This window comes from Hyperolius riggenbachi, chromosome 7 (genome assembly GCF_040937935.1).
Source record: "Hyperolius riggenbachi isolate aHypRig1 chromosome 7, aHypRig1.pri, whole genome shotgun sequence".
Taxonomy (NCBI): Eukaryota; Metazoa; Chordata; class Amphibia; order Anura; family Hyperoliidae; genus Hyperolius; species Hyperolius riggenbachi.
This window is the reverse complement of record NC_090652.1, coordinates 43,602,945-43,629,893: the sequence shown is the minus strand read 5'-3', so window position 1 is coordinate 43,629,893 and position 26,949 is coordinate 43,602,945. Positions and strand designations below refer to the sequence as shown.

General features: G+C 43.8%; 1 protein-coding gene across 5 annotated transcripts in view; it reads left to right on the top strand.

Moving 5' to 3' along the window:
• The window catches only part of LOC137524285 (complement factor H-related protein 1-like), a 149,712-nt gene that overhangs the window by 63,480 nt on the left and 59,283 nt on the right, over nt 1-26,949 (top strand). For 4 of the 5 annotated variants that reach the window (XM_068243967.1, XM_068243968.1, XM_068243966.1 and 1 more), the window contains 2 exons: nt 18,570-18,752; nt 21,943-22,119. In XM_068243967.1, the coding sequence (XP_068100068.1) occupies nt 18,570-18,752; nt 21,943-22,119 (360 nt within the window). The remainder of the gene's footprint in view (nt 1-18,569; nt 18,753-21,942; nt 22,120-26,949) is intronic. The other variant, XM_068243969.1, reaches the window with a different exon arrangement.

Sequence of the window (26,949 nt, the reverse complement as noted above, 5' to 3'; positions counted from 1 at the left end):
TCTGCAGACATCTCTTCTGGGCTTCTCCCCTTAGTGTATGAGAAGGAATCAGATGCTAGAGGTCCTAGCGTCTAATTCTCAAGAGTGGATAAAGGAGATGAGCAGTTCCTCTCGCTGTGCTACTCTGCTGGGAAATTGGGGGTGAGGGGGAGGAACAGTGAGGACACACACAATGATGCATGCTCCCTATGAAGGCTCCATAGCTTCCAGCACGTCACCACAACACACTGCATGCCCCATAGAGGCACCCAGCATGCCCCATAGAGGCACCACAGCACCCAGCATGGCACCACACAGCACCCATTATGCCTTTTTTTTTGCATTATTGAATGGGGGGAGCGGGGGGGGGGGGGTTGGCTTCCTCCAACATTTTGCTGGGCAGGCCTACTCAGACCACTGTTAAGTTCTTATAAATTGGGCTCCGTTTATGATCCCAACCAAATTGTGGTGTGTGGCCCAACCCATTTTTCAGCTGGAGTGCCCAAAAGTGCCCCGGATCTCTAAGGATCCTAGCAACGCCCCTGATGTCCGCTATTATGCAGACATCCTTGATACACTACCAAATTCTCTGATTGTCTCTGATTGGCCGAATACTTTAGGGTAGAAAGTATTGGACCAATCAGAGAATGAAAAAGTTTGCCCCAGAAATCATAATAATGCAGAAATTTTAGACCAATCATAAGACTCAGATACTTCTGTGTTTTTCTGAGTCTTGTGATTGGCCTCAAATTTCCATGGTATTCCGATTTCCATGGTAAACCTCTGCATTCTCTGGTTCGTTCAATACTACCAATTATTTCCGAGTCTTTTTATTGGCTTAAAACTTCTGATGTTAGGCCAGTCACAAGACTCAGAATTCATAAATACTCTGCAGTATTTGGCCAATCATAGAATGCGGAGGTTAATCTGGGTATTCTGAATCACAAGACTCAGAAAAACGTGGTCCAGGAAGTGAAGAATCCACAGCACCACGTTGGTACTGTATAGTTCATTTATTGTATTTAAAAATACAAAGAGATAGCCATAGCAGCGACAGACACTGTTTCGAACAGAGGTCCTTTCTCAAGCTGTATTTGGCTCTCTGACGTGTCTCAATCACACAAACATTTATATACTCTTAGAGAACACACATGAACCAATCAGAATGCAGGAGGGATGCAGAGGACCTGATGAAAGACTGTGACGCATTTTTGATTGGCCACTTGCGGATGGGAATCAAGGCATGTACTGTACAGCTCCGGCGGGAGGGGGGACACATTGTGGATAGGAATGCAGACAGAAATAGGGGGATGTACTGTACGGCTCCAGCGGGAGGGGGGGGGGGGCATATTGCATGGGGTGCATGGTGGACCAGAATCGGGGAAACAGCAGCATACCCCTCCAGTGTGTGTAGGGGGAGCATGCTTGGTAATTATGACTCAAGCCGAGACACCTGTTTTCGGGCCATTTTTTTAGGTGTTGGGGCTTTATATCAATACACTTGTTGGAGCTCCATGTAAAACTTGCACTGGGGCCTCAAGCTCCTTTTTTATGCCACTGCCAGTCCTTGTGGGATGAAGAGATAACCAGGGCTAATGGTGGACCTGGAGTATCTGTCATTTTTCGAGGGGGGGATAAAAAACAGGAGAGGACTGGATTACTGCATTACTTTACTTATAGTACAATATGTAAAGTAATGCAGAAAGCAAAGAAAACAAATAGGGTACTTAGAAAACCAGGTTGCAGTTCCAAAAAAGTAGTAGATGGGAAAATGTAAAACAAACAATTTCACAAACTACAAAACAACCCCCAAGGGGGTTCGGAGGTGTAATACTGGGAGGGAGGCACCCCAAAAGATGTGTAAAATGATAAAAACTGTTTAAAGGTTAAGAACTTACCCCAAGACAAGGATTGATATAGAATACAAGAATATTTTACACAAAAACAATGGAAAACGCATTTTGTGGACAACCACTCGCTTCCTCGGGTCAATAAAACACTGTCTCAAGGTAAGTGTGAATTTGTTTGGAGCACCTACCCTTTGGGCCAGCTCCTGAATGGCAAAAGTACTAAAAGTCAGGACTGTAGCTGTCTTTCCTGGATTTTGTCATCCTCTGCAATTCCTGTCTCCAACTTCTTTCAAGTTGAGTATCTGGGTGGTAGGTGGTTACCACTTACTTGGTGTGAGGATCCGCTCGGCTGCCTGCGCAGGCAGGCAGCCTTTTGACCACTGTTCAGGTCTGCATTCTGCAGGTCTCTGGAAGAGAGACCTTTAGTCAGTTTAGCAGCTTGCTGCTGAGGAATTTGCATACGTTTGTCATGCAGATTGCCTAGCCACATCCTTTGTAGGCTTGCTCTATATATACCATGTGATTCCACAGTAAGTGGCTGGTCATAAGGGTTAGTCCTGTGAAACACTCTTGGAGTGTCAGCCTTGCTCATTGTTTAAAGATTAGCTTAGAGTAATTCCTGGGACTGCACTAGGCAGGTTCCCTAGTGCAGTTAGGATTGCATTTCTGTTTTGTTTGTCTGTTGCGATTGTCCTGTCCCTGCGGTGGTCGACAGGAAGTCATTCTGATCTTTGTTCTTGGATTATAGCTAGAGCAGCGGTTGCTACCAGCTATCTCATCTGATCAGTCTTGCCAGGATCACACTCGCCTTGCGCTAGTGCTGTGGATCCGTCTGATCTCCATCTCTCTTTCTATACTTGGATCGCACTCGCCTTGCGCTAGTGCTGTGGATCCTTCTGTTCTGTCTTCCTGGATGGCATTAGCCTCTTGCGCTAGTGCTTTGGATCCTATCTCTCACTTATTCCTGTTTTCGTGTATCTGTCTTGTCTGCTACGAACGCTTGCTGGAGGCTCGGTGAGGTAACCATTAAGCAAGCGCTCGCGTCCTCTGTTTCATGTTTGTCTGTCGGTGGTTAGTTAGGTGTGCTTGTCTCTGTTGTGCTTATCATGCGGAGACCGCGCATAAACGCGTGCACTATTGCGAATGAGTGCGGTGTTCGCGTTTAGTTAGCGTTTGTTATTTTCCTTGTCTTCTCATTGTATGAATTGCTGTGCCTTTGCTACTCTCGTGGTCTGCCTTGCTGTAGCCTTGTGTCACCTCTGGCAATCGCCTCTCCCGCGATTGCATTCCTATTTCATATCTGCTGTTGTGTATGCACCGTCGCGGGTTGGCGACTAGTTTGGTGCACACACATACAATCTGTCCCTTTGCCCAATCTCTTTCGCAATCGCTTCCCAGGCGATTGCGTTCTCACTCGGTTTCCTTTGTTGTGTGTCCGCTAGATTGGTGGACATACATACATTCCTCATCTGTGCTTATTCGGTCTTGTGTCGCTGTTAGCAATCGCCATCTCTGGCGATTGCCTTCTCACTTTACCTTCCTGGTTGTGTGTTCATCGTCGCAGGGTGGCGACTGGATTGGTGGACACACATACCCTCTGTCGCTTTGATCTCTCTCTTTCAGGGCAATCTTGCCCTGCGTTCCTTCCCTTCGTGCAATTCCTGTCTGGCGTGTGTGGCAGGGCAGAGGAGCTGTTCCTCTGCACTCCACAGCTCCACCTGCCGACAGGAATTTCCCTCTACAGGTGCATTGCACCTTTTGCTGGGTTCCCTCAAATCATACGCTTGTGGAGGATTTCCGCAGTGTCAGCGCACGTCTTGTGTGCTGATCACGGAGAGAATTCCACAATCGTTACAGTATGACCAGCCAAACCGAAATTCCCAGTGTAGAGGGAATTTCCGATTTGTATGATTTGGTCAAATATGGGTCCTGTATCTATAAGAGGTTTAAGATACAGGACTCTGAAACCAGAGATGAGTTTATATCAGAATGTTCCAGATTCTTGGCAAATCCTGAATTTCAGGCCACCAATATTTCCACTTGGAGTAGTCAGATTGCTTACAATCTTTTCCAAGGGGATCTGTTTGTGTGGGCGGATGAGTATGCCAGACACGAGAATCTGAGACATAACCCTCGCAGATTTCTGAATCATGTATTTTCTCATAAACTTAGAATTCCCCTGTCAGGTTATTTCTATGAGTTTTTTCCTGCAGTGCATGATGCTGATCAGATTAGGTTATGCAACATTTCTGTGTCATTACCATATGTTAATGAATTGGTGCTTGCAGGCCAATCTGCTGATTTGGCTTGTCAGCCAAAAGATTTGTTGCCCATAGCAACCACAAATAAAGAGGTTATTTCTGTCAAGTCTGAAATGTGCAAAACCATTCAGTATGATAATGTTGTTGCTCAGTCTCCGGGTTTTTTGCCCCAATCCTAAGCTTATGTGGATCCTATTATAGGTAGGATCGCACACTATATTAAAGCAGTTAAAAAATCTGTTCTTGTTCCTGAACTCCACCCATATGGAGATTATCTGGATACTGGCCTGTTTGAACCTCCATTTGCCTCATGGGACATTGGGGCCTTGATGGAGGAATTTGATTTTGATTGGAAAGCCTTTTGCGATTTTTACATCGCAAAAAGCGAAGATGTCTTGAATGATTGTCTCGATTCTATGTACCTTTTGATTGATTCTGATGAATGTGACGAGGGTGATGTGGATCTGGTGATTTATGTATGGCAGACGATTTTGGATGAGTTGCACACACACCAATTAATTGATTCCAATAAAGAGACATCGTTGTCGGATGATTGTTCCTGCCTTTCTGGGGTAAAGCATGTGAGTCGTGACATTGTGCGATCTGAAATGAGTGGGTGTGCCACTGTGGTTGATTCCTGTGCGAATCCTGGAGGATTCTCTCCTGACTGCGTGCAGTTTGAATCTCTGCGATCTGATGCCTGTTTCTCTGATGTTCCTGCAGATTGTGATCAGCATAAATGTGCCAGTTTTCTCAAGGATGTGTGGGACCCCTTGTCATTTAGAGACAGATATTTAAGATCTTCCATCTGTGATCCTGCTATGGGGAAAATTCCTAAATTATGCAGCATCAAAAGTAAAATTAATATGTTTAATAAAGTTTTTCCTGATGTTGTCGCTATTTCTACTGCAAATGCGTCTTTGTCTCACCCTGTTCACACCCGTAAGGGCCCGTTGCCTGGTGACAGTTGCTCCAGTGTTTCTGTCCTGAACGCCTTGCAGTCTGCCCCGCAGATCGCGGAGGTTTGCGCTATGGAAGCGTCAGTTTCACAACCTAAAGCGATTTTTGATTCGCAAGTTTTGCGTTCTGACTCCTCGGATTTGACATTGTTAGCCGAATCTAAGAGTGAGACAGCGCTTCGGTTTTGCGAATCTGATGCTGAAGCCTCTTTGCTTTGCCCAGAGAAGCTTTAAAATCACAAACACTGGTCCACATGACAGCCCGGGGGCCCCAGGTCTCTCTCCCTCGCTGGGGCCCCCAAACCACCATGCGACACCTAGAGGGAAGTGTGGGCAAGCCCTGGACCTCCAGAGAAGCTTTCTCTGAATCTGCCCTGTACCATGAATGAAAACATGATCTCCAATCACACTGACATTTGTGAGTCCCTTTCTTGTTCTGAGGAAAATGCTGATTCTGCACCCTGTACTCTGGATGAGTTAATATGGCCTTGTTTAGAGTCTCCTGCAGTGTCCCTAGAGGCTCGTCTAGGTATTGCTACTATACTCACCTGTTTTCTTCAGTTCTGGAGTTGCAAGCTAGTTTGACTGCTACACAGAATTCTGGGTGCAGTGAGATTAAAGTTAGGGAGTCAGTGTGTGTTCCAGTAAATATTCTTGTACATTCCGCTCATGATGATGAAATTCAGTCTCAGTTTATGGTGGAACCTTCCCTGGGACATCTACCCTGTCCACAAAATAAAGTTCCAGTTTTGCCCTGTAACATGGATAGTTTAGAATCCTTCTCAGAAAACTTGGAAAATTATGTTCCTGAGGTCTTGTCTGATGTCCTGGAGACCTCCGAGTTCCTCCCAAAGGGTGCAGAACTTGTAGGAGATGTCTCCTGCCCCCCAAGTCCTTCTGAGGTGTTGCCCACTTCAGTAGGCATTGCTGTTGTGCTGGCTACCCTTGCAGCTCTGGTGGAGCTTCACTCATATGTAGTCAATGATGATATTATTGTCACAGAGATTTCTAGGTTTGAGTCCAAGCCTTCTTTTGAAAGTCCAGTGCTTGTGACCACTGCTCGTGATGATTCTCTGCCCGGTTCTTGTTTTGGTCTTCTCGTGACAGACTCTGAGGTTGGCAGTTCCTCGTCGTGTCCTGAGGTTCCCCTTGGGCTAGTGTACCCCGATGTGTTCTGTGACCCAGAAAGCCCAAGTGTGTCTCGGTTGCCAGCCTGCTCAGATGCTTCCTCGGTGGAAACCTGTTTTGATGTTGCCTGCCTGCCTGCATGCCCAGAGGTGGTCCCTGAAGGCCCTGTTCTTGATGCTTGTCCTGGTAATTCTGAATCCGGAATTGTCATTGGTTCCATAGGGGTTCTTGATAGTTTTCCATGTGAGCCTGGTGATCGTACTGCCCTCCTGGGATCTCTGCGGAGCTTCAAAGTGTTCTGGGAGATCCTGGGAGAAATATTTCCTGGTACCTTGGATGAGATCAGCAGTGGGTGCTTTGTGGAAAGGGACACTTCGAATAGGTATTGTGGCAGGTTTGGTATTTTTGGACGGTCCTTGGAAGGTGGTGGGCATGGCTCAGTGGGTGTCGATGGCTTCTTCTCTGGCATTCACAGTCCTGATGGGTGTTACACTGAGACTTGTGGTACTGATGGGCATGTTTCGGTGGCTTCTCCTTCCGATGAGGTCAGTTTCGGGTGGGCTGACTCTGGAATTGGGCCGTGTCGGGCTGTCCTGACCTTCATGAGTCTTCAGTTAGAGTCTTTTGCAAATATCAGGTTAGAGGCTCGTCTGGAATCCGACCCTAGAGGGGGGGGTACTGTGAGGATCCGCTCGGCTGCCTGCGCAGGCAGGCAGCCTTTTGACCACTGTTCAGGTCTGCATTCTGCAGGTCTCTGGAAGAGAGACCTTTTGTCAGTTTGGCAGCTTGCTGCTGAGGAATTTGCATACGTTTGTCATGCAGATTGCCTAGCCACATCCTTTGTAGGCTTGCTCTATATATACCATGTGATTCCACAGTAAGTGGCTGGTCATAAGGGTTAGTCCTGTGAAACACTCTTGGAGTGTCAGCCTTGCTCATTGTTTAAAGATTAGCTTAGAGTAATTCCTGGGACTGCACTAGGCAGGTTCCCTAGTGCAGTTAGGATTGCATATCTGTTTTGTTTGTCTGTTGCAATTGTCCTGTCCTTGCGGTGGTCGACAGGAAGTCGTTCTGATCTTTGTTCTTGCTACCAGCTATCTCATCTGATCTGTCTTGCAAGGATCGCACTCGCCTTGCGCTAGTGCTGTGGATCCATCTGATCTCCATCTCTCTTTCTATACTTGGATCGCACTCGCCTTGCGCTAGTGCTGTGGATCCTTCTGTTCTGTCTTCCTGGATTGCATTAGCCTCTTGCGCTAGTGCTGTGGATCCTATCTCTCACTTATTCCTGTTTTCGTGTATCTGTCTTGTCTGCTACGAACGCTTGCTGGTGGCTCGGTGAGGTAACCGTTCAGCAAGCGCTCACGTCCTCTGTTTCATGTTTGTCTGTCGGTGGTTAGTTAGGCGTGCTTGTGTCTGTTGTGCTTATCACGCGGAGACCGCACATAAACGCATGCACTGTTGTGAATGAGTGCGGTGTTCGCGTTTAGTTAGTGTTTGTTATTTTCCTTGTCTTCTCATTGTATGAATTGCTGTGCCTTTGCTACTCTCGTGCTCTGCCTTGCTGTAGCCTTGTGTCACCTCTAACAATCGCCTCTCCCGCGATTGCGTTCCTACTTCATATCTGCTGTTGTGTATGCACCGTCGCGGGTTGGCGACTAGTTTGGTGCACACACATACAATCTGTCCCTTTGCTCAATCTCTTTCGCAACCGCTTCCCAGGCGATTGTGTTCTCACTCGGTTTCCTTTGTTGTGTGTCCGCCGCCACAGGTTGGCGGCTAGATTGGTGGACATACATACATTCCTCATCTGTGCTTATTCGGTCTTGTGTCGCTGATAGCAATCACCATCTCTGGCGATTGCCTTCTCACTTTATCTTCCTGGTTGTGTGTTCATCGTCGCAGGGTGGCGACTGGATTGGTGGACATACATACCCTCTGTCGCTTTGATCTCTCTCTTTCAGGGCGATCTTGCCCTGCGTTCCTTCCCTTCATGCAATTCCTGTCTGGCGTGTGTAGCAGGGCAGAGGAGCTGTTCCTCTGCACTCCACAGCTCCACCTGTCGACAGGAATTTCCCTCTACAGGTGCATTGCACCTTTTGCTGGGTTCCCTCAAATCATACGCTTGTGGAGGATTTCCGCAGTGTCAGCGCACGTCTTGTGCACTGATCACGGAGAGAATTCCACAATCGTTACACTTGGTAAGTAAGTGATTTTTTTTGTTAATGTGGTTTCACCAAATTGACCTAAAAATCTAAGTCTTTGTTCAGTAGAGGTGCAGAGTAATGGAGGATAATGTGCCAGGTATGGTATGAGGGGGGTCTGGAGGAGAGGGGCAACCAAGCCTTCCCCTCTCCCCAAGAGCCCTTGTCCAACACATGGGCAAGAGGCACTTCCTCCACCTCCATGGTCCGATGCCCTGGAGAGGGGTTCATAGTGGCATCTGGGGTTCCCCTTTACCAAGCAGATGCCCAGATGCCCGCCTCCTACCCAGTTGGAATGGGTTTAGGGTACTGACATACCCCTTACCCATTTCCACAAAAAGTTTAAAAAAAAAATAACACAATAAAAATAACACAATAAAAAATATTTTTCTAAATTAACTAGATATACTTTCCATTGAATAATCCCACACCAATATCCTCAGAAGTGATCTCACACCATTATCCTCTAAAATGTTCCTGTGCATGTTCTATTCCCAACAAACTCTTGGGGCTGAATGGCCATAGACAACCTCTGCATCTGTATTGCATGGATGGCAACATGAAAACTGGCTTCTGAAACAATTTTTGGCAAACAGCAAAATAATAATATGGCCACTGGGTAATTCCTGGTCCCCAGAGGCCACATTAGAGTGGCAGAACAAGTGGTTTTCCACATGGATCGGGGGTGGGGGGCTCAGGGGCCTATGGCAGGGTATGCCCTGGTCCCCTGGACCTCCCATTCATGTGAAAAACTGTTCCTATTTCAGGGACCAGGGAATCCCATGTGGCCATTTTGTTGACATTACTTGTTGAAAATTCTTGTTTCAGAGGCCAATTTTCTCTGTGTTAATGCTGTTTGCTGAAAATTCTTGTTTCTGAATGTTCAAAATAGTAAGATTTCCACATTTTGTGATTTTACTCAAAATGGACGAAATCTGATGTGAATCTTCAGAACTCTGAACTATTCTGATCTAAGAGCTCAACCTTAGGGCTCTTTCACACCACAAAGTGCGTTGAGAAAAGCTGAAAGTTAGCTGTTTGCGTTTTGCTGCGTTTTGAGCAGCGTTTTGCTGCGTTAGCAAAACAGGTAAATGCGTTTTGGTGCGTTTTCAATGCAAGTAGGTAAACGCAGCGTTAATTTTTTTTTTTATATTTTGAACTGTGTAAAATGCAAATTAAAGAGAAATGATTGGTTGTTTGAACACCATGCAGTTTATTTTGCTTTGATTTGTTAATTCTTTAGCCTGACAGTTTTATTTTTTTTTTTAAACTGTAACAAATGCATTTTCAGGTGACCTGATTGGTGAATTATTTTTAATGCCAGTGATTGGTTGTAGAGAAGTGTATATAAGGTAGTGGGCCTGATTCACAAAGCGATGCAAAGTGTTTGCACGCGAGTGAAAACCCCTTTATCACGCCTAAACTCAGTTTAGGCATGATAAGAAGAAACTCGCGCGAATTTTCCGCGCGCAAAGTTTCGCGCGCGCAAGCGCGCAGGCGCGCGCGCAGCACCCGGCGCTTCGCGCAGCACCCGGCGCTTCGCGCGAAGCTCCCATTAAGCCCTATGGGACTTTGCACGCGCACGTACGCGCGGTAGCTTCGCGCGACTTAGATCACAAAGCGGTGATAACTTTGCTAGTGCAAAGGTTATCACGCCTAAAGTCTTTTAGGCATGATAACTGAGTTATCACCGCTTTGTGAATCAAGCCCAGTGTTACTTGCATAGTAATTTGTGGCTTTGTAGTAGAGGAGTAATCAGGTAGAGTGTTTTCTATCAGCTTTGTCAGTTTGCCATTTCTGATAATGTATGCTGAAGTTGGACTAGCTTTAATCCTTATAATTGCAATTATGCAATTGAGAAGAAAAGCCCAGAAGAGGAGGTACTGGGTGCATCCATTGTTGATGGAGCGACAACAGAAGAGTGCATTCAGAGTGCTCTATGCTGACCTCAGGAGTCACCCAGAAAAATTCTTTAATTATACCAGGATGACTATAGCCAGGTAAGCCTATTGTCATTACATGTAATGTGACAATATGTGTTGTGTATTTTTTCAAGGGTGTGGTAAACTTTTATATATTTTCTTATTTTTCATTTTAAATTATAGTTTTGATTCACTTCTGCATATGATCCATAGTGACCTATTAAAGCAGACTTCTAGATTCCGGAACCCAATAGCACCGGTGGAGAGATTATTGCTCACATTGCGGTGAGTATGTAATGTGTTATTGTATGTTGAGCATTTCTTCATGTCGATAGATGTACATATTATTATTTTTTTTATTGCTCTTTAACCCATTGAACCGTGTTTTTGGTGTGCTCAAGTGTTATGTACTATGTATAGCATAGCTGTGGTCAGCAGTGCTCTACATAGTACATAATACGTGTCACTGTGTGTTTTGTTTTGTACACTTACCTTCAACCCATTGAACCGTGTTTCATGGTGTGCTCAAGTGTTATGTACTATGTATAGCATAGCTGTTGTCAGCAGTGCTCTACATAGTACATAATACTTGTCACTGTGTGTTTTGTTTTGTACACTTACCTTCAACCCATTGAACCGTGTTTTATGGTGTGCTCAAGTGTTATGTACTATGTATAGCATAGCTGTGGTCAGCAGTGTTCTACATAGTACGTTAAAATAAAATCTGTCGAATTGTGAAACTTGTGTTTGTGCATTGGGAGTTGATTTATATTTTACTTTAATGTTTAGATTCTTGGCAACTGGCAACAGCTACACTTCGTTGCACTATCAATTTAGATTGGGGATTTCAACAATTCAAGGGATTGTCAATTCCACCTGCCCTATCATTTGGGCAGCCTTACAACCAAGCCACATGGAATTCCCATCTAGACAGAAGTGGCAAGAAATTGCTGATAACTTTTGGCTGAAACACAGCTTCCCAAATTGCATTGGTGCAATCGATGGGAAGCATGTCCGATTGATTTGTCCCCCTTGTAGCGGTAGTAAATACCACAATTACAAAAAATACTTTTCTATAACACTGCTTGCTGTCGTAGATGCAGACTACCGTTTTACATTCATAGATGTTGGAAACTACGGCAGCAGCAATGATGCCAGCATATTCGAAAGATGTAAACTGGGAGTACGCATGAATGACGGAAAGTTGGACCTTCCACCACCGAGACCTTGGCCTGGAAAAACAGAACCGAAGCCTTTTACTTTTGTTGCTGACGAAGGATTTGGGTTGAGTGTGAATGTCATGCGCCATATTCTCAAAAAAAGATGAACTTGCAGAAGACTGCATTCAACAACAGACTGACCCATGCACGTCGTGTTGTGGAGTGCACGTTTGGTATACTCTCTAATAAGTGGCGGGTATTTCACACCAGCATGCAGTTACATCCGGAAAACGCTGTTCAGGTTGTCAAAGCTGCATGTTTGCTGCACAACTACTTGCGGGACATGGAAGGTGGGATTGTGCCTGAGATTATTGAACATCCTTTGCCACAAATCGCAGGACCAATTCCCAGAGGATCATCTTCAGCACTGAACTTGAGGGATGAGCTGTTATTCTATTTCATCAACGATGACCCACGTAGTTGGCAGTACAAGGACTAAAAACTGACAAGTCCACACAACTTTTCATTTAATTGTTCAATGTTGAAATAAAAAAATGTATTATCTGATTTTGTAATCAATAAAAAAAGTTAAATTTTTTGTATACGGTTCTTCCTTACTTACTACCCAATACATTTATGGATAATATTGTATGCATTTGTGAAATTGTAGTCTTAGACATTTGTACCAAAACAGTATGTAACCCATTGGATGAAAAACTACACTCCGTTAAACATAAACATTGTTTATTTTTTGAAAAATTTTGCAATGCTTTTTTATTACAGAAAATCACTGCAATAGAGTCTGCAAAAGTGCAAAATTGAACAGTAACATACTGTGATGCAGTACACATTAATAGAATGCAATATACAGCTGTAAAAACCAGCAACATAACACAATACAATGTCAAATTGACATAACACCATCAATTACAGAAAAAAAGTGCAACGTATGCAGTACGGGAAGTATTCGAAAATGCCATTTTAAATGAGTAGTTTCTACCTTTCACATGAAAGGAGCAGTAAAAGGATACCATAGATGAAAAAAATAGGTACCGTGTGAATGTGAGGGGGTGGGGTTTAAATTACATACAGAGACCTCATCCTGTTCCTTCCTTTGTTGGCTGTTTGTGTCATATTCATGCCGGCATTCCGGCAACTTCCTTGAAGCTTGACCCGGACAAAATACACCCTGTGTGTGCAGTATGTCCTTCCTTCTTCACTTCTGCCTGGCGCACAGTGATTGCCACAAAATCAAGCTGACCCCTCTGACTAATCTGGGTTTCGTCTGCGCTCCAGTACACTAAGCGTCACATACTAATCAAGTGAGGTTTGGTGTAATGGAGCACACACAAAGCACAGATCAGACAGAGGGGTCAGTGTGCTTCTGAGCCAATCGCTATATGCCAGACATAAATGATGAGGGAAGGATTGCAAAGGTACAAGTAAGTTACCGGTACACCTGCAATAATATGATGCAAATGGCGGACGGTGAAGGGGTCAGCATGTGATTTTAAACCACCACACACTGCAGCTATGTTTATTTTCAACGGACATGTGTGACTCTAACATCGCTGTAGCTAACGGCATAGAAAAGGAAAAACTAACCAGTACACATTAGAAATAACCGGTTAAGTGGTTAGAATGACTTGTCCAAATTATCTGTTTTAAGGTAAGGCCCGGTTCACATTAGCAGTTGTAAAACCGTAAGGTTTTCAACCAATGGATCTAACCACAAACATCCGTTGGATATGGATATGTTCCAGTCCCTGGGTCATGAAACTGCTACAGACCCCATTTTCCCTACTCACACGACGCGCATTGTATTCTCAGTGGAAGATGAAGCCTCTATCGTTGGCTGTTTTAGAAGTTAAGATATGAATTTGTCTATTGAAACCAGATACAAACATTCAATGATTAGATGTTTTGCTACTATATGAACGTGCCACGTAGTAAGCCTTCCGGATGTACTTAATCAAAAACTAGAGTCACTGGCTTACAATGTAAATGTGAACCGGATCTTACTTCCTACATCAAGTTTTGAACACTTTGAGGGACTGTGAAGCCTCCAAACTTCAGAATCATACTGCTTGGGGAGAGAGTAGTCTCTTCCACATGTAACAAACAAAACTATAATGCTCACATGAATGCAGGACAGTACTGGTCTTACCTCAATGTACTATATAAAAATATCCATATTTGTACACCCAAGAAACCTCAGCATACATAACCATAAAGTGTTACTTACAAAATAAGGATGAACGATCAACACAACAATTGCAGTATAGGTGATGTAGTGTAAAGGGAACCACAGAGCTCAAGTAGAGAAATGCTTTTGTACATACCTTGGGCTTCCTCCAGCCCCAGACGTCCAGATGGCTCTCATGTCGCCATCCACCACTGCCTACATCTACGACCACAGGCTATTGTCACTGATGTCATTGGAGCCAGGCTACGCTAAGGAAGTGCGCCCTTTATGTATCTCTTTATCGGCTGCTGTTCAGATAAGCAAACAGCGCACTTCTCCTACAGTAAAGTGGCTCCGACTGACGGAAGAGCGGCAAGCTGGTTCTGATAGATGCAGGCAGTGGTGGATGGCGGCATGGGAGTGATCCTGGTGTATGTGGTCGGAGGAAGCCCAAGGTAGGTACAAACGCTTTTCTCTACTTCAGCTCTCTGATTATAAGTATTTTTTATGGCAAGCACAGTAACAAGGCAAATATTGTTCGGTAGGCAAAGTATGTAGTTCAAAACCTCCTGAATGGCATGTCCTACATTGTGTCGGACATGACATTTAGGAAATTACAACAAATGAGAAACCATATTTAAATAAAAGAAAGTCAGATAATCACGTAAGGAGGGTAAGTATCTCCTCTCCTCTCCCGGTGTCCGTCCTTGCGCTGGCTCCACACAGTGTTATTCGTCCCTTGCAGTCAAATACCGCTGTTTCTCGTTCATATGGAGAGTTTTGAAATGCTTCGTGAACCCGAGTGCTCCCAAAGATGTTAAGCTGTACACTGCGCATGAGGGAACACGCTGTATGACACATTCGCGAATGTGCAGTTTGTAACCGCCTGTCTTCGGTAGAACTCGGCTCGTGAAGACTTCCAAAGTCTCCATGGTAGCAGATGGTAGGGGGAAGCCAACACAGCACAAAGAACACCGGGAGAGGATAGGGAAGTCTGTGATTATGTGAGTATCTGACTTTTTTTTTTTATTTAAATATGGGTTCACATTGCATTTTACACAATCCAAATTTGTGTAAGATGCGATGTCCACAAACAATGTATTAGAAAAATACATCATTCACCTCTATCACATAAAGAACATTGTATACAAAAGTAGGCCCAAAGCGGTTGTTTAGGTTTTCTGTGTTGAAAAACTTACAAGGTCAGAATCTTACCTCACATTTTTTACATGTAGTAGTGCTATTGCACTGTCAAACATTTATGTATATAAAACTGCCTGTGCTTGCCATAGAAGGTAGTGCACATACCACAAACACCATTTTTCACATAACATTACTGTCTACTGTAGGGACAATTAACAGAACTTTTAGTCAACCCACCCAAAAATTTGCAATTTTACAGATCAGTGAAATAATTGCCTTCTGGGGCAGTACTGGCACCTGCATTGCTGTCTTGATGTGGCAAACCCTGTTGGGCCTGGGTATATTCTGTTGGTGGGTTTGTGTTTCTTTGAACACTTCTATTTTAAAAATTTTGAGGACTAGCGCAGCCCGATCTTAGTTCTTGCAGAAAAGAAGGCATGTTTGTATCAGACCCATATGTTTGGGGAGGTTCAGTAATATCAGGGTAAGAATATGAACTGCTCATGTACTGAAAATTAGAATCCCCACTTTGGCTATCACTACGTCGGGGTGGAAAGGAATGAGGACGCACTGTACCACTTTGTGGTTGATTTTTAAGCTGGGCCTGTTGAGGGTTGTTATCTAAAGACTGTAGATGATATTGCTGATAGGTACGTTGTACCTCAGCATGTGGAGGCACATTAGAATGAGCTGGTTTCAAAGAGTACTTCTGTAAATACTGAGCATGCATAGACTGACCAACATTGCCACTTTGTGGCACCGCATGTTGTATAGGTGTACTTGATCGTTCAACAGGTTGTTGACGATAAATAATAGTAGGAGGAGGCACAAAACCAGTAGAGGGAGCTTCAGCAATATGAACATCTCCACCTGAGGCGGAAGGGATGTGTGCATAAATTGCATCTAACAATGCATGTCTTAGAGCAAACATATTCGACGCAGGCACTCTTTCAAGTAGAGGTATCAAACTTTGCGCTAATGATTGCGCTTCCGACATTGGCTGTTCCTTGCCCTTAATTACAGTCATGCATGTTTTCAGTGACGTCATGAGATCTTCCTCTTTGCTTTTTTTGGTCACTTTTTTACCCCTGTTATCTGATCCCCCAGCTTTTCTGAATGCTTTCTTACCAGCACTATCTGAGGTGCCTTCAGTGTCCTCTATAAGTTCCTGTGAGAAGTCAATTTAATTCTCTAATTCTTCAGTGCGCCTAGATTTGTCCGATGTATCCATAGATAGGATGGAATCCTCATCAGAAGAGAATGTAATGTTATCCTCTGTGCTATAATTAAAAAAAGGAACGAAAAGTAATGATTTTTTTTAAAAAACAGGAAAAAAAACCCAAAAAGGATAAACTTACAGCCGCATTTCCAGAGAAGGCCTGAGGAAAGCCATAATTGCTGTGTGTTTATACGGTTGTCGTTTGGAACGACCGGAGCCACTACGTTGCTCTTTTCGCTCTAGTTTCATCTCTCTTGCAAAATTATCACGCACATGTCGCCACTTAGTTTTCATCTCTGCAACTGTAAAAAAATATATATACATATATATATATATATATATATATATATATATATATATCACATGTATGTGTTCAACAACATTATGATCATTCAATTATAATTCCATTTGTTTGACATGACAGAGTGCACAATTGAAATACTACACTGCAAACGCCCCACCATCATTTCACTACCACTAATATGACCATACACTGGTAGATTTGCCATCAGACAGAGGGATCGTATGTCTGCCTTTACTGCAAACAGGATTGTGAATCGATTTCAGCATGAAACCAATCACAATCTGTGATAGCTGTGGTGGTAGTTGTGGTGGTAGTGCCCCCCACCCACCCAACCACACACATTTCCTGCTCCGGCCAAAATAGGCAGGCATGTACACGCACTAGAAAAATTATTATAGTGGCTGCTGCTATCAGCGGCATTAAAAAGACAGAGAGGCTGTGTGGGGACATCAGGTGTATGGGCCCATAAGGTCGGCCAGCTTCTGTGCGCTATACGGCGGGGTGGGGGGAACAAACTGCACCATATGCAGCATCACAGTTCCAATTCTCATGTGTGCACATAGTATATGGCCAGTGGACAAAACCCCAATCAGTTTCAATTGCATCTACCTATCATCACTACCTTTTTACACCTGGACACACACCCAAACAGAACAAACAAATCTACTGAGTTAAAAAAAACTTTACATAGTTCTATAGCAATGACAAACCTTTGTCCTCCTTCTGATCCTCTGACCAAAGAGGCCAATCTTCTACGAACAGCTCCATGGTGATTGCTCTCCAGATTTTATTCTTTTTGCTGGTCTTTTTAAAGTCCTCATGACCCTTCTCATACAGTCCAGGATGCTCCTCCACCTTCACAATCAGTTCCTCTATGTCGAATGTGCATTTGGCGCCCATTTTTATTTCCTACTGCGCCACAGCTCCTACACACTTCCATCCACGATCCTGTCTCGCCCTAGAAAGGAAGTGACAAAGCGGAAGTTGCCTATTTGCATTCTGGGACTGTTTGCCTGCGTTGCCAACGGATTAAAAACGTGCATAGCGTGCGGTTTACATTGACTAACATTGAAACGCGTAACGCTAGCGTAGGCCGAAAAACTGCACCTGGGTGCGTCGTAGCGCACCGCACAAAAACGCTGCGTTATATGTGAAAGCTAAAATGAAAGTCTATGGACTTTCATTTCACCTTGGGTAACGCAAACTTCAGGCGCTGCGTTGAAATGCAGAAAATCAGTGCATATGTGAAAGAGCCCTTAGTGGTTAGACTGCACTCTTCGTCTGGTCAGTTGAACAGTGCAGTCACACTAAGATACTGTGAGGATAGGAAGGAATTGCAAGTAAAATAGAGGTGTGGCCTAGAAATAATCCTAGTATGGTATTAAAAATTCTAGAGGCAGCGTGCCGCAGATTATTTAGTGAAAAATAACGTAAACTTTATAAATAGAAAATTATTAGAAATATACGTAACCTATATATATAAAAGTAAGTGTGTGTGTGTGTGTGTGTGTGTGTGTGTGTGTGTGTGTGTGTGTTTCAATGACTACTTGGTATACAAATCCCTTACTAACTGGGATGATATGTTCTTGGGGGTCCTGCATCCCCCCTGCCCACCTGGGCGGAGCTGCAATCAGCCAATCAGATTTCACCCATTCACGTCAATGAAAAAAAATGTAAAACACTGCAATTCTCACAGTGATAAAGCCAGAGTCCCCCAAAAAAGGTCATTGAAGTACTGTGTGTCAAGGTTATGAAAAGTGGGTGTAGCCAACAACAACCAAATGGGAAATGTAAACTGCAGCCATTCTTGTACTGTTACTCGCAGGGTTCTCAAACTTGGCACAGTTGGTCACTGGGTGACTGGTATTAATATTCAGGAAAGTGTGTGGGGCCTTTCAACAGCCAATCAAAATTCACCTATTGATTTTCACAGGGAATATTTAAATTGCTGCCATTCTTATACTTAATGGCAGAGGCCGCAAACCTGCTACAATCGGTCATTGGGTGACTGCAGCACAATATCAGATAAAGGGGTGGAGCCACAAACAGCCAATCAATTTGTTTGCTTGATTTCAATGGGAAAATGTACACATTATTGATGCCAAGGACCCCAAAGCTCACAAACTTGGTCATTGAGTAACTGTGTGTTAAGGTTAGAAAAAAGTAGTTGGACCCAACAATAACCAAATACATACGCCCGGTCTTCAGTTAGGTTAAATATTAAAATCAACATATTTGCTTTTTCTTTCTCACAGAAATATGTGTTATTCCTTCTCGTAATGAGATGAATTCATACATTTGGTCAACAGCCAGAGAAATCCTTGTAGGACACAGACTATGGTTTAGGTGTTTTAAAGGCTACAAAATGTCAGATGGAAGTATCCATGGCAACATAAAGTGTCTTCCTAATGGAAAATTATCAGGGAAAGGGTGTTCAAGTAAGTTGTGTGTGTTATAGTCTTTTGATACTACTGTAAATTCTGACAGAAAAGGTCCCAAAATTTTGATTATTTACAGTTAGGCTACCTTCACACTGGGAAAAAATGTCCCAAAAATGTCACAACACAACTTTATGCCCTGTTATGGTCGCATACAGCAGAGCATACAGGAAATAAAAAGTATGCTTCCAGGTCATTACTGATCATGTGCAAACAGTCCACCGCAGTTAATAACGTGTATAACGCACAGCATGCAGCACTTTCTAATAATGCTACACGTTACACACAAACGCAACGTGTGCACTGTGAATGTTTCACAGACTTTGAATTGCTGTGCGCTACTCCACGTTTAAACATTTTCTAACGTGCGACTTTAACGTCCCACTGTGAAAGAGACCTTAATGTATTTGTTCTCTTCATTTAGGAAGGATCCTAATGGTGGCCACACATGGTACAATTTTTCAATTAGATAATTTAGTTTGATTATTCCGTTAGATCGAATATAAAGATTTTTCCAGCATGTCCGATCATTTTTCCCGAAAAAACGGGATAATCGTTCGAATTTCTTGATCGAAAAAAAATAAAAATTCAACTTTCATTCAATTCAATCATTTAGATCGAATAAACGGGAAAATCGAACGTTTTTATTGTACCGTGTATGGCCACCATAAGAGAGAGGGCAGGCTTAGACTTGTTGAAGGAAATATGGATTCAGTGAAGATCATAATCAGCTAATTACGATAAAGCGAAATTATGTATATATTTTCACAATTACGCCTATACCTAATTACAAATTCGTAATCCAATTGACTTTGTTTAATCACTCATAATTAAAGCATTAATTTACATGTAATTTATGCGTAATTATGTGCTGACTTTGGCGGTGAATAGCACAGCCCCCATACTTGCTATTGCTACCAAAATTGCTACATATGTTAAGGAGGATAGTCGGTACAAGTAATATAAATAATTTTTTGTTTTTTAAACTCAGAAAAATCATTAGTATCTCAGTAGTGCCTTGAATAGCATGCCAATACCCTTCACTTTTCATTGCTTGCTACGTTCATCCTCTAGCCTCATGGTTCCAGTGAAAGAATAAAGAGACATACAGTAAACCCCCCGTTATCCAAAACTCAGGCATCCAGAAGGCTCAACTAACCATCAGAATGGGGGCCAAGAGTTCATTAATTGCAGAGCGGCACAGCAGAAGAGACTTATCAAACCTCTAGGCACTGTCCACTACACTTCCTGTCCCAGCGGCTTTCCTGCATGCATGTATGGGTCCTGGTGTGTCATGTGACCCACGTCTTCGGGAGCCGTACACAAAGGATGCATAACAGCCGCTGGGAGCGATAGGAAGCTAAAGGATGGTCTCTAGACATTTGGTAAGTCACCTCTGTGCACTGCTCTGCATGGAGGGAAGTTAGTGTTATTTAGCGGATCCTTTCTATTCTACCATTGTTGTTATTTAGCGCTGGTTGCTTGACTTCTCAAGCACACATATCTTTCATCAGGCGATCCCCACATACTAGGGGCTTTATGGTAGCATTCTGAACATAAGTTGGCTGTAGTGTATGTGAATCGACTGCATATTTGTGAATCTGAAACCAAAATTAAAGCGGACCTGAACTCAGAACTATACGTGCTACCTGAGAGCTACTGTTTTGTCCCCTGTTTTATTGCCTGATGAAGTGGGCTTGGTCCTGCAAAACGCGTTGCATCTATTGGGGTACTAATAAAGTGTTTATTTATGTCAGACAAGTAGTCTAGTCTGCTTTCGGAGGTAAGTCCACCACTGCCTCCCCAGCATATTTTAAAACTTTTAATTATTGTTTTTATTCTGCTGGCGCCTCTGTTCATCAAAGTCACTGAACTCAGAACGTTCTCTCTGCTCTAAAAGATACTCAACAGTGTGATTACAACAAAAAATAGAAAAAGATTACCCTTTAACAGCACCAGACCACAGACTCATTAATTATGCAAAGTACAAAAAACATTTATTGATTCCACAAAACCGCATAGGTAAAAACAATTAAAACATCACTAAAAGGTGACATGACCAGCGCCCATTAATAATAGTAATTCCTCAAAAATAGTCATAATAAGAGGGGGTATCTCTCCCGGAATAAAAAGATCCAGGTTCAAAGAGTAACAGAGATAAATCAAGAAAACATATGATAAATATAATTATATATATATATATGTATGTATGTATATATATATATATATATATGTATATATATATATATATATATATATGTGGCCTGGTGATGTTTAATGGTAATCTTTTTCTCTTTTATGTTGTAATTTGACGGCTTAGCCCTCGTTTTGCACATTCTGCAGCTTTAATAAATTTAGTGTTAAGGTGCATATACACGCACTACAGCAGCCAAGGATGGGTCCGTCAGCACCTCCCACTGGGCGGGTTTTCAGCAGACTGTAGTGCGTGTGTATGCACTGTCGGCGGACTGATAAGGCTGTTTCTGAACGATCCGCCGGGCGGAAATGCTGCTGGCTATGAGCGTGGGTGCTTTTAACCACTTTACCCCCCCAGTGCTAAATTTCTCCATCCCTCTGCACACCGCTTCACCCCCAGGGACGGAGAAAGGCGCACTTGTTTGTTTACTGGCTGGGAGTGGGCGGGTGGAACTCGCGCACACACTCCAGCCAGCCCGCACAGCAGGTGATTAATTGGACGTTAGGAACAAGCGTTCCTAAATCCAATTAGACTCGCCGATTATGAATAGAATGAAGACTGCTTCAAACAGAAGCAGTCTTTATTCATACCAATGTAAAATAAACAAACGTGCCCCCGCGACCTGCGCATGAGCACACACACCCCGGCTCTGCAGTCCAATGATTGGTTATGGGGACCCCAGTCCCCAATAACCAATCATATTACAGAAATAAAGGAATGGAAGCAGCGCTGAAAGGTAAAAATCGCACTGGTGTTTTAGGGGTGAAACCCCTCAGTTGAGAAGTGGTTAATAGTAGTTTATAACTCTCCAACACTGTAACTGTCCTTGGCAGGTTTTGGTACCCTATATCAGTTCTTATTTGTGGAGCGCTTGAGGAAGCCCAATGTCAAACTTGCACTGTAACCCATAGCTCCTTAGCTATAACCACTGCCTCAGTACATTAGGCCAGTTGTGAACAATAGGGTTGTAATTAGTTATTTTTCCCCTTTCAGAATTTTGCTATAGACCTAACCTTGCAAATGGCACATACAAGGAGCACAAGAATGCGTATGAAGTTGGAGAGTACTTGGACTACGAGTGCAATGAAGGGTTTCTTGCCTCAACCAAAAATCCTGAAGTCAGAATTCAGTGCACCAATTCAGGATGGACTTCCTTTCCACATTGTAATGGTATATTCCACTTGTTATTGATTTTAAAAATGTTACTTTAATGTTACTACAGTATTATACCAAATCCCAGTAGTCGCGACACAGATGAGCAAACTCAATTGAATGCAAATATTCTTGCTTTTTAATGCAATAGGTATCCAAACTGTATAAAATGTGATGACAAGTACCAGTCACTGGCAATAGATAAGCGTTAGAAACTCAAAATCACCATCAAAGAACCTGCTGGTAACATTGTCCATTAAGCTGTAGGAAGGTCAGAGTCCATAGTCCACAACATTGTCAATTAGATCATGGCGACAGACACTGGCTTAGAGCTGTTACTGGTGTCAGGCGTCCATCAGGGTGCTAGTAAAAAAGGGCGCACAGGGATAGTGGACAAAAAGGGCGCCGCCATAGACTGCAATGCAAAATATCGGCTAATCGGCGCCCGACAGGAAAAAAGGGCGCCCGAGAAATAGCGGTTACAGGGATCGTGTTAACAAAATTTTTCGTTTACAGAATAAGGTTTATAACAAATATCGTTTACAAGTTCGTTTTGACTTTGTGTCATACTTATTTTTTCGTTTTTAAATTTCGCTTATATCAGTTTTTACTTATTATTTAGTTTAAAAATTTCGCTTACAAAAGTATAACAACTAAATTTTCGTTTACACTTCTTTGATCATTTAAAAATTTGTTTTCATATGTATAATGCGTAAATACCGTTTTCAACCTTATTGTATTAGAAATACATCGCTTTTGGTATTAACTTTATTTTTACACTTATAATGCGTTGATTATAGTTACTAAAATATCGCTTTTAATGTTACTGTTATTTTAAGATTTCTAATGCTTGTAAGGCTATCTATTGTATTGTATATATTTATATATACTTTTCTTTATTTATAATATTAATGTATACGTGATTTTAAGGCTATTTTAAGGCTATTTATTCTATTACAAATATATAAATTATTTTATTCATGTTATTTGCCGGCGGCTTCATCTATTACATTCCCGCCGGCTATATTTAATTAAATTAAGCAAGTTTTAATACATTTGGCCGCAGCGAGACGGCCGTAAAATACATTGTGCTTAGTGTAAACATTACATTTCTAACATTGCCCGCTGCGCTGCGGCCACTTCGCACATTGGCCGGCCAGAACCCGAAGTGGTTGGCCAGAACGCGAAGTGGCCACACTTCGGCTTCTGGCCGTAACATATATAAAGAACAATTTTGGTAAGATGTAGGCAGAGGAATTGCCTGGATAGATGGGTGTTTTCCTATTTTGGTTTAACCTCTTGAGGACCATGGTGGTAAACCCCCCTAGTGACCAGCCTAATTTTACATTAATTGGCCACTGCAGCTTTAAGGCCAAGCTGCAGGGCCGTATACCTCTGCACACAAGTGATCTCCCCCCCCCTTTTCTCCCCACCAACAGAGCTCTCTGTTGGTGAGGTCTGATCGCCCCCCCTGTGTTTATTTGTTTTTTTATAAATATTTGTTTGTTTGTTTTTTAAATATTTTTTGACATTTTCTTTTTTTTTTTTTTTCTAAATCCCCTCCCTCCCCCCAGCCGGCCAATCACGGCGATCGGCTGTCATAGGCTTCTGCCTATGAGAGCCGATCGCTCTCTTGTCCCCCATGGGGACAGCCGTGTCACACGGCTGTCCCCAGTGCAGCGCTGCTGCTGATCGCAGCGCTGCACATGTAAATACACGGCGGTTTCACCGTGTAACAGTCTCCCGAGCGGCAATCGCCGCTCGGAAACTGAAGGCGGAGCTCAGCTCCGCCCACCAAGCGGGAGATGCGCGCGCACCGTGCACGCGATCTCCCGTAAACTGCTGCCCCAGGACTTTCCGCCAATTGGCGTTAGCTGGTCCTGGGGCTGCCGCCGCGGCCACGCCTACTGGCGTGATGCGGGCGGCAAGCGGTTAAGCCTTTTCTCAGATGCTGTGAAGAAGGTGATTTGGTGAAAAGGCCGAGGACTAGCAATGGCTATCTCCCGAATTATGTTGCATCATGTCTGAAAGCGATCAGGCAATGGGGATTGATGAAGGAGGATATTATCTCAACCTCTTGGAGAGTCCTGGTGGGGACTGATTGAGTCCTTTATTCAAGATCCATTGGCCCTGAAGAATTTGCCCAAGCCCAATTATGAGGTAAGGTTTGTGCTTTCTATGTTTTCCCAGACAGGATTCCTAGCAAATTCAGGTTTTTTGCTTGGCTTTCCTTTCACAGCAAGCTCTTTGTTAGAGGAAATTTGAAGTTTATAAGATAGTGGGATCATGGTTGTGCTCATGGGTAGTCTGGAGGTGTTGAGAAGACCATGGACCATTTTCTGTTGGACTGTTCCTTTAACCACCAGGTGCAGTATAATCACTTCACTTGAAGTCCCAGTGCCGTGAAAATGCGTCTGCTCCCGTCACCACCCTTTAGCAGGTAGATGAATGAATAGAAACTCAGTTCCCTTTCATTAATCTAAGTCCCCGAGTCAATGAATGCCGGCATCTATTAGATGCCTGCTTCATTGTATGTTCTGGAGTTACAGTGCCACACATTACTTCTGATTCACATACTTACGAATGTAATTTTTTTTTGTATGTAAAAAAATACATAAAAACAAATCATAAATAGTTACCTTAGGGACAGCACTTTTTAAATATTTTTTAATAGTTATGTCAAGAGGGTATATTACAGGTATATTACTGTTATTTTTTAACTTACGGGCATGGAATTAGTGATGGATGCAAAACTGAACACCAACTCCTCCTCCTGCATAGAGATGGGCCGAACGGTTCGCCGGCGAACGGTTCCACGCGAACTTCGGTGGTTCGCGTTCGCGTCCCGCTGGCGAACCTTTGCGGAAGTTCGGTTCGCCCCATAATGCACCTTGAGGGTCAACTTTGACCCTCTACATCACAGTCAGCAGGCCCAGTGTAGCCAATTAGGCTACACTAGCCCCTGGAGCCACTCCCCCCCTTATATAAGGCAGGCAGTGGCGGCCATTACGGTCACTCGTGTGCTGCCTGCGTTAGTGAGAGTAGGGCGAGCTGCTGCAGACTGTCTCTCAGGGAAAGATTAGTTAGGCTTAACTTGTTCCTGTCTGGCTGCATACCTGTTCTGTGAACCCACCACTGCATACCTGTGCTGTGAACCCACCACTGCATACCTGTGCTGTGAACCCACCACTGCATACCTGTTCTGTGAACCCACCACTGCATACCTGTGCTGTGAACCCACCACTGCATACCTGTTCTGTGAACCCACCACTGCATACCTGTGCTGTGAACCCACCACTGCATACCTGTTCAGTGAACCCACCACTGCATACCTGTGCTGTGAACCCACCACTGCATACCTGTTCAGTGAACCCACCACTGCATATCTGTGCTGTGAACCCACCACTGCATACCTGTTCTGTGAACCCACCACTGCATACCTGTGCTGTGAACCCACCACTGCATACCTGTTCTGTGAACCCACCACTGCATACCTGTTCTGTGAACCCACCACTGCATACCTGTTCTGTGAACCCACCACTGCATACCTGTTTAGTGAACCCGCCACTGCATACCTGTTCTGTTCAGTGGACCCGCCACTGTATACCTGTTTAGTGAACCCGCCACTGCATACCTGTTGTGTTCAGTGAACCTGCCACTGCATACCTGTTCTGTGAACCCGCCACTGTATACCTGTTCTGTTCAGTGAACTCGCCACTGTATACCTGTTCAGTGAACCCGCCACTGCATACCTGTTGTGTTCAGTGAACCCGCCACTGTATACCTGTACTGTTCAGTGAACCCGCCACTGCATACCTGTTCTGTTCAGTGAACCTGCCACTGTATACCTGTACTGTTCAGTGAACCCGCCACTGCATACCTGTTCTGTGAACCCACCACTGCATACCTGTTCAGTGAACCCACCACTGCATACCTGTTGTGTTCAGTGAACCCACCACTGCATACCTGTTGTGTTCAGTGAACCCGCCACTGCATACCTGTTCTGTTCAGTGGACCCGCCACTGTATACCTGTTTAGTGAACCCGCCATTGCATACCTGTTCAGTGAACCCGCCACTGCATACCTGTTGTGTTCAGTGAACCCGCCACTGTATACCTGTACTGTTCAGATACGCATAGATGAGTGTCTCGGGGGGCACACAAAAGATAATAAGGTCGTTGCTTCATTGTGGTCAGACCAAATTTGATCAGCTGGACAGTCACTGTTCTGTCATTCAGCTACATCAGCCAGGCGACCATATGGGCTGTAAAGCCACCAATACATGCACTCTCGCCATGGTGCGCACCAGTCCAGCACGGCCGTCACTACACAAACAGCTGTTTGCGGTGCGTTACACGGTGAGTTTGTTGTGTCAGTGTGAAGCAGTACCTTAATTACACTACCTGATTGATGTATACACATGCAAGATGTTTTAAAGCACTTTAGGCCTGTCATTTAGCATTCAATGTGATTTCTGCCCTTAAAACGCTGCTTTGCGTCAAATCCAGATTTTTCCTGGGGACTTTTGGCGTGTATCCCACTCCGCCATGCCCCCCTCCAGGTGTTAGACCCCTTGAAACATCTTTTCCATCACTTTTTTTTTCAAAGTTCGCATTCCCATTGAAGTCTATTGCGGTTCGCGAACTTTAACGCGAACCGAACCTTCCGCGGAAGTTCGCGAACCCGGTTCGCGAACCTAAAATCGGAGGTTCGGCCCAACTCTACTCCTGCACTCCTAATTTTAATTATTCATTCATGCTGTGTTCCCACTGCCAGGGTCCACGGCCTACCCTTACTGCTGCTGGCAAAAGTTATTTTAAAAAATTCTGGGTGTGTTGGGGTTGAAAA